This window comes from Argiope bruennichi, chromosome 8 (assembly GCF_947563725.1).
Source record: "Argiope bruennichi chromosome 8, qqArgBrue1.1, whole genome shotgun sequence".
NCBI classification, from domain to species: domain Eukaryota; kingdom Metazoa; phylum Arthropoda; class Arachnida; order Araneae; family Araneidae; genus Argiope; species Argiope bruennichi.
In genome coordinates, this window is record NC_079158.1 from 87,096,837 (window position 1) to 87,103,961 (window position 7,125).

The 7,125-nt window shown below is 31.9% G+C and overlaps 1 protein-coding gene across 1 annotated transcript; it reads right to left on the bottom strand.

Moving 5' to 3' along the window:
- Positions 1-4,718: 4,718 nt before the first annotated feature.
- Positions 4,719-5,132, bottom strand: LOC129980684 (uncharacterized). Its single transcript, XM_056091065.1, has one exon. It carries the CDS (start codon positions 5,130-5,132, stop codon positions 4,719-4,721), a length of 414 nt encoding a protein of 137 aa, XP_055947040.1.
- Positions 5,133-7,125: the final 1,993 nt, after the last annotated feature.

The following is a 7,125-nucleotide window of genomic DNA, read 5'->3' on the forward strand; positions in this document are numbered from 1 at the left end:
TATTAACCAAAGTACTAATTTGTATCTTCTAAGAACAAAAAGGCATTCAACTTTTAAGTATTATGTATGCTTTAGTTATGCATTTTACAGGTTTTATAAATATTTCAATCATGCCCAATTCATCCTGTCCTGTGCAAGATGATATTATTGCATTATTTTTAACTAATAATATTGATTAAATTAAAAGACAAATTAATTCAACCAGATTAAATTTTTAAAATGCCATTCTACTTATATATGTAAAAAAATTCCACAAATATTGAATTTATTAGTTGAAATGCTCAACAGTTAACGTCAGCGTCTTGCATTCTCTCTGCAATTTTTCTTATAAACTTAACAGAATACTGAAATCTTAAAATAAGCAATTAATAATTCAGATGCAAATTCTATACCACATGAAAGAGTATAGATTGTTAAAACTTTGAATTACTAAATGCTTTTACTTCACCAAAAAAACTTTTAAAAAGTAACCTATTGTTTAAAATTATTTCATTACTGTATCACATTACGTATACATGAATGAACTTATTGATGACAAATGAATTTTTTTTCGTTCTGAAAAAAGTAGTGGCAAAAAGTCATACATCAGTTGAACAAATCATTTTAAATGTATCATTCAATTATTTCCTTGAAACATTTAACCAGAATTCTAACACCAAAATTTATCTCTGCTTTCATAAAATATAATAAGCGCACGAAAGATTCTTTAAAAATCTATCTAGAATATTTATGACGGGACTTCAGTGAAAATCTATCATTTTTAATTGTTAATTAAGACTTAACATGCATGTGAAATTAGAACATTAATCAAGATTCTGAAAAAAAAATTTATCCGAGTCTCATTTGTTATATCAGTACAAGTAAGTATGAACAAAAGCAAAATTAACATCTTTAATGAAAAATGACTGAAAAGAATGGAAAGAGATTGTCAGTTTTAGAGACTAAATTAAAGCGTTTCATTGAAACTTATTAATTAGAACTTAGTTAAATATAACAGTAATTCTTAAAAATTATTAAAGAACTTTTTTCCAACATTTAGCTTTTCTTGTATTTTGAAATTGATCAAAAACATAAAAAAATTATTACCATTATTTTTATTTATAAAAAAAAATCCCTTTACATTTCCTTTTTTGAAGCAGAACGAGTAAAAGAAATTCTCGAAATTTTGATCATGCATATGAACATAAATTAACAAGCAAAAAAATCTCTTTTAATTAATTTTCTTTTCATTAATTAATAACATGTTCCATGAGTAATTGAAAACGACATGATAAGTTCATCTGCAGTCAATAGATATTATGAAAAAAGAGAAAAAAACATTTTTATTTTAACATCTCGAAGTTTTTGGTTTTATTCTACATTTTTTATCGTCTTAAAACCTCTAGTTATCTAATATTATTTGTGATTTAGACTAAATAGAACAAAAGACTTGGTACATAAATTCATTAAATAAGTGCTATAAAAATTCCGACTTGCTTTTTAAGTGCAAAACATTTGTAAGCATTTTTAATATGTTTAAGATTGAAGTATATTCAAAATTGATATAAAATTCGTCCAGACTATTACAACTAAATTTGTCTGAGAATATTCTTCTATCTTTTCAAATACTTAAGCGTTTCATTACTTCTGTTTTAAGTGTACTCTTATAAAAATTAAATTCATTTAAAACTTCAGTCAATTGAATAATTAGCAAAGATGATAAAATGTGGAAAATATTAGATCAGCGATTCTCAACCTGTGGGGCGCGACCCCCCTAGGGGGGCGCGAGCACACTAGAAGTGGGGCGTGAGAAAATCCAAGAGAAAATATTATGACTGAAAGGAAAGCACACATACACATAGAAAACAAAATACATTTCGACATATTTAATAACTTATTGAAGTAAAACTACTTACTTAATCAAAACATACTAAATTAAAAACAAATTTAATTATTATTAGTGACTTCCTTGGGCCTGTCTTGCAGAGCAAAGTTTTTCGAAGGAAGACTTAATATTAGAAATAGCCAGTCTAAATTCTCGAATATGTCGACCAAGTACCTCAATTTCATCACAAATAAACTTTCGCGAAAATTCTCGGCCTCCGGTCTGTTTTCTTCTTCTAGGAAATGGCGATATCTTCTCTTAATTCATAAACAAGTTACAAAAATTTCCCACGTGATGACCATCTTGCCTCGCAATAAAATAGTAACACTGAATGTACGGAACCCATGTCTTCACAAAGTGTAAGTACGGAAAAGATTCACGATTTCAGAGGTCTCATTTTTATATAATTTACTACGGTTTAAACTGTAGTTAACACAATATTCAAACCAGGACCCATTTCTTTCAAAGTCAAAGTTTCACTGTGGATCATGCAATGTGTGCACTGAGGCAATTTTTGTTTTAAAAGTGCTTATATATTTTGGAATCTTTCGGACATTGAACGAGCACCATCGGTGCATATTCCGACGCAATTTTTCCATTCTATGTTTGCCTCGTTCATAAAATCATTTAAAATAGCAAATAATGCGAGTGCTGATGTTTTGAGTTCTATTGGTTTGCAGAAAAGTAGTTCTATTACTGACATATTACCACAAATTCGAACATGGCAACTAAATGAGCATCTTTATTACTATCTGTTGCTTCGTCAAGCTGTATTGAAAACAATTTGTCACGCAAATTGTTATGATTTTAATTCGAAGGATTCTCTGGGTTTGTTGACGTACTCACTATGAAGCGTTTCCGAATGTCGTTTAAGTTTATTAGATTTCATGCTGTCTGAGGCCAACAATTTTGTGCAAATGATACACAGGGACCTTTTTTCTTCATTTACTTCAGTACTGGTAAACCCAATATGTAAGTATTCTTGAGAATATTTCCTTGATTTTATTTTCGGAACCACGCTCGTCTGTGTACTTGTTGATGCTTGACTTCGTCTAATGCTTGCTTACTTCAGCTTAAAAATTTATTCATGAGTCTGCATAAATCTGCTGCCGTGAATATTTTATATGGTGAATTGCAATTAACACGAAAACATATATAACATATAAATTTACAATTGGTTCGATAGCGATAAAAGGATCGACTCGAATGAGACTGGCTGGAATTGAAACTTGCGTATCGAATATTATCCTTCTTCTTATGAGAAAACATTTACTCCGAGCATACTCGAGACGGCTTCGGTCGTGGGGATTCCCTTGCACAAACATTCCTATTTTTTTCACTTTCGTTTTGTCATTCTTCTGTTTTATTTCTTTTATTATTATAAAAAATCTATTCCCCATTTCTAAATTTAGCTAGGTTAACTTTCATTGATGAATTTTTCTTCTTTCATATTCTTTTAACATTATCCCCCTTTTTGGTTTTCAGTTCAAATATAATATTTAAATTTTCTTCGCTTTCATTCGCTTCATCTGTTCACTGTCCGCTTGTCCAAAATGCAAGATGGGGTTTCTCGCCAACGTTGGCTCGATTTTACTCTTGTTTTGGCAGTTAATTAAAAATAATTTAAAAACAAAATCCAAAATACTCAATATACATTATTGTTTTATACATTTTATTGTAGGGGGGGCGCGATGAAAGTTATGATTGAAAACTGGGCCACGAATACTGAAAGGTTGAGAAACGCTGTATTAGATGTAAATAGGAAATGGGAAACACAAGAATAAGCCAAATGTCATTAGATATGTATGTTGGGAAACACCAGCCTCATGAGCCGGGAGACGCTGTTCGTAGAGTTTCACTTTAAATTTCAATTATTTTTTATTTATATTTTAAATCATATAAAGAGAATTTGAAAAAGTATACCAGTAAATTTTGCTCTGCAATTCTTAATAGAATGTTCGTCTCTGGCAAATGTAGATGAAAGCTCTCGTGTTTTCAAAAAGGTTCGTCAGTCCACCTCAATTATGATGCAAGTATAGCAGTGAAAAGACCATTGAACAAGAAAATATGAGAATGTATATTCTACGTACAAAATGTAACCTAATAAAACATTTAATTGACATTTCTGGATTCTTTTATATCATCTAAGGTCTCTGGATGGCTTCTGATATAATCGTAGATAATTGCTGTGCATTTTTTCTAACTCAACGTTATGCCCAATGAAACTTTAATAATTGTGCACCTCTTTTTAGCATTTAATTCTATTAATTTCCTGAACAGATATACTTTTTAATAATTATTAATTATCAAATTTGAATACCAAATTTAATTCATCTCGTTTTGTAATTATGCTTTTGAATTATATTCGAACAGCCGGTCATACAGACATCTTCTAAATGGAGTTTGTTCAAAATTTGATAGAAATCTACAAATCCAGAGTAAAGTGCACATCCAAATCTACATTCATTCAGCTCAAAGCGATTTTCAGTTATCATGTTAATATATATATATATATATATATATATATATATATATATATATATATATATATATATATATATATATATATAGGTTACGGTGAAACACCGAAATCTGGTGAATGTCGACATTCACAATGCACTAATGGTGAATGTTGAAAATGTCCGAGATTCATATTTTTTTCTCCGTGATTCAGTCGCGATAAATTTTTCGCCTCTCTTTCTGAGAGGAATAGCTAAGAACTTAAAACACACAGTACTTTCAAAATGAGAAAGGAAAATAATAGAAATAAAAAACTTACTTCATTATACAGTACGTTCAATAAGAAAATAAAATAATAGTAATAAAAAACTTACTTAATTATGTGAATCAAATCTTATTTATTGCAACAACTTAAACTATTATGACACTTTGAATTGCACAAGAGGCCCTTCCTTTTACAACTGCATTTATTTGTGGAACACTTCCTTTTGCAATTACAGCGTGTATAGCCTTGCCCACCGCTTCTCGAATTAGCTGCAGCTGCTTCTCTCAGCGAAATTTCTTGAAAAGAAATCTTATCTATGGAAAGGAGCTTTTCTTTACAAATTTCGAACTGATTACGTGTGTAAAGCTGCTTGAGGGTACCATTTTCATTCGCAAGTTTATAGAAGTCGGAGTCTTTTATTCCAACAACAACCGCTAACACATTTCGGTTATATGTACGACCACGGTCGACATCAGGGACTTGTATTCGTACAGTATCACCAATTTGAGCAGGAGGAAATTGATTTTGTGAGGTTCGCAACATTTTTGTTGCTTGCAGTAGAAGATTCTCTTTCGCGGCTGCTCTTTTTATAGAAATTAACTCGTGTTTTCCATTCAGAACTTAATGTGAAGGCGTGGTAGATTGCAAGTCCTCTTCAATATTTTTCTTTGGAATTTGGTTTTCGGTTTGACCACCGCTCAAATTTTTTTTCAGAAGTATTACCAGTTTCTTCAAGCTGTTCTTCGGTTTCAAAAGTATTGGCGATTTCTTCAAGTTGTTCCTCAGTTTCGATACTTGCGATTTGTTCGCTAGGCAAAAAAGACGATGCTATGCCTCTTTTCGCTTTAATTACAAACATGGCTTCATAAGGACTTTGGCGTATTCCTTCGTGGTATGTAGTGTTCTTGGCAAATTGAACAAAGGGTAAACCTTCTGACCATTTATTTGTATTGTTATCGTTCATCCATGCAGTTAGCATATTCTGTATATCCTGATTGGCCCTTTCAACTGAGCCTTGTGTTTGACTGTGACGGAGCTTTCCATGAACTATTTTAACATCTTTCCACATAGCGCATATTTCGGATATGACTTGATTACTGAATTCTCTACCATTATCTGATTGCAATATTGCTGGAGCACCAAATGTTAAAAATATTGGAAGAACGTGATACGCTACTTCTTCAGCCCTCTTAGTTTTCAAAGGTCGTAGCTGGACAAACTTAGTTAAATGATCTTGATACACCATTATGAACTTATATTCACCATCTGAGTTTGACTGCAGATCTATCAGATCAACTTGACATCTTGTGTTTAACTCAGAACTGATCATTGGTTTCACAACAATACCTTTCTTAGGTGCACTGTGTTTCATTTGACACTGTTTGCATAGATTTAAATACAACATTACAACTTCATATGTAATATTTTTGTATTTATTTTGCAACTCTTTAAGCATACGTGTTCTTCCTCCATGGCCTGTCCTGGTGTGAGCTTCATATAGTATACTGAACAATTCCTCATTGGTAACATAATACTGTATATTCGTTTCTCCTGGTTTTAATGGTACAATTAACTTCTCTTCATCATTGATTTTTAAAACGTCAAAACGTTTTAATCGTCTGTAATCCAAAGGTGTGTTGCACTTAGTTTTAGTAGAAACCACTTCAGAAAGTATTTTAGAGTACTTTTCTCGAGAAAAATAAAAGCAATTGTCTTCTCGTTTACCCGCAATTAATACATTTAACTTTTCAAGAAAAAGATCACAATTCACTGCAGTATCCATTCTGTATAAATCAGGAAATCAGAAAAAAAAATTAAGAAAACTTTGCTCTCACCATCGAACCTTGATATGCATAAGACTGACAAACCTGACTGACTCCACCAGCACAAAGGATTTGGCCGGAAACAGCCAGTCGCCAGGAATTGGCGGGAGACTCCACCAGAACAAAGGATTTGGCGAGAAACAGCCAGTCGCATCTTTGTCGGCTCCTCTCTTTTCGGCCTCCACCAGAACAAAGGATTTGGCGAGAAACAGCCAGTCGCCTCTTTGTCGGCTCCTCTCTGTTCGACCTCCACCCGAGCATATCTGTGATTGTCAACATACACAGGTGAGGGTCCGAATGTACAAGAATGTAAGGAAATATTCGATCTTTCACCGACGTATTTGGTGTTTGTCGACATTCACCGGTGAATGTCGACATTCTCTGATTTCGGTCTTTCACGGTAACATATATATATATATATATAGACAAATTTTAAAAATCTGTTTTACATACTCAGGGAGGAAGGAAAAGCAAAAGTTTTTCAAAATCCCAAGTACGATTTTTTTTTTTTTTTGATAATTATAATGCTTTGTCTATACTTCTTATACGAAAAAGGAAAAATAGTTATATTTCAACTTTCATCTTAATGTATAACGATTTCTATAGAAGCCGTTCCAATTAGAACTAAAAAATCTGTCGATCAATCAAAATTGCTGTGAAATTTAATAAAGTGTAAGAACTTAAAAAGTAAGAGAAATTTATTCTTAATAGCA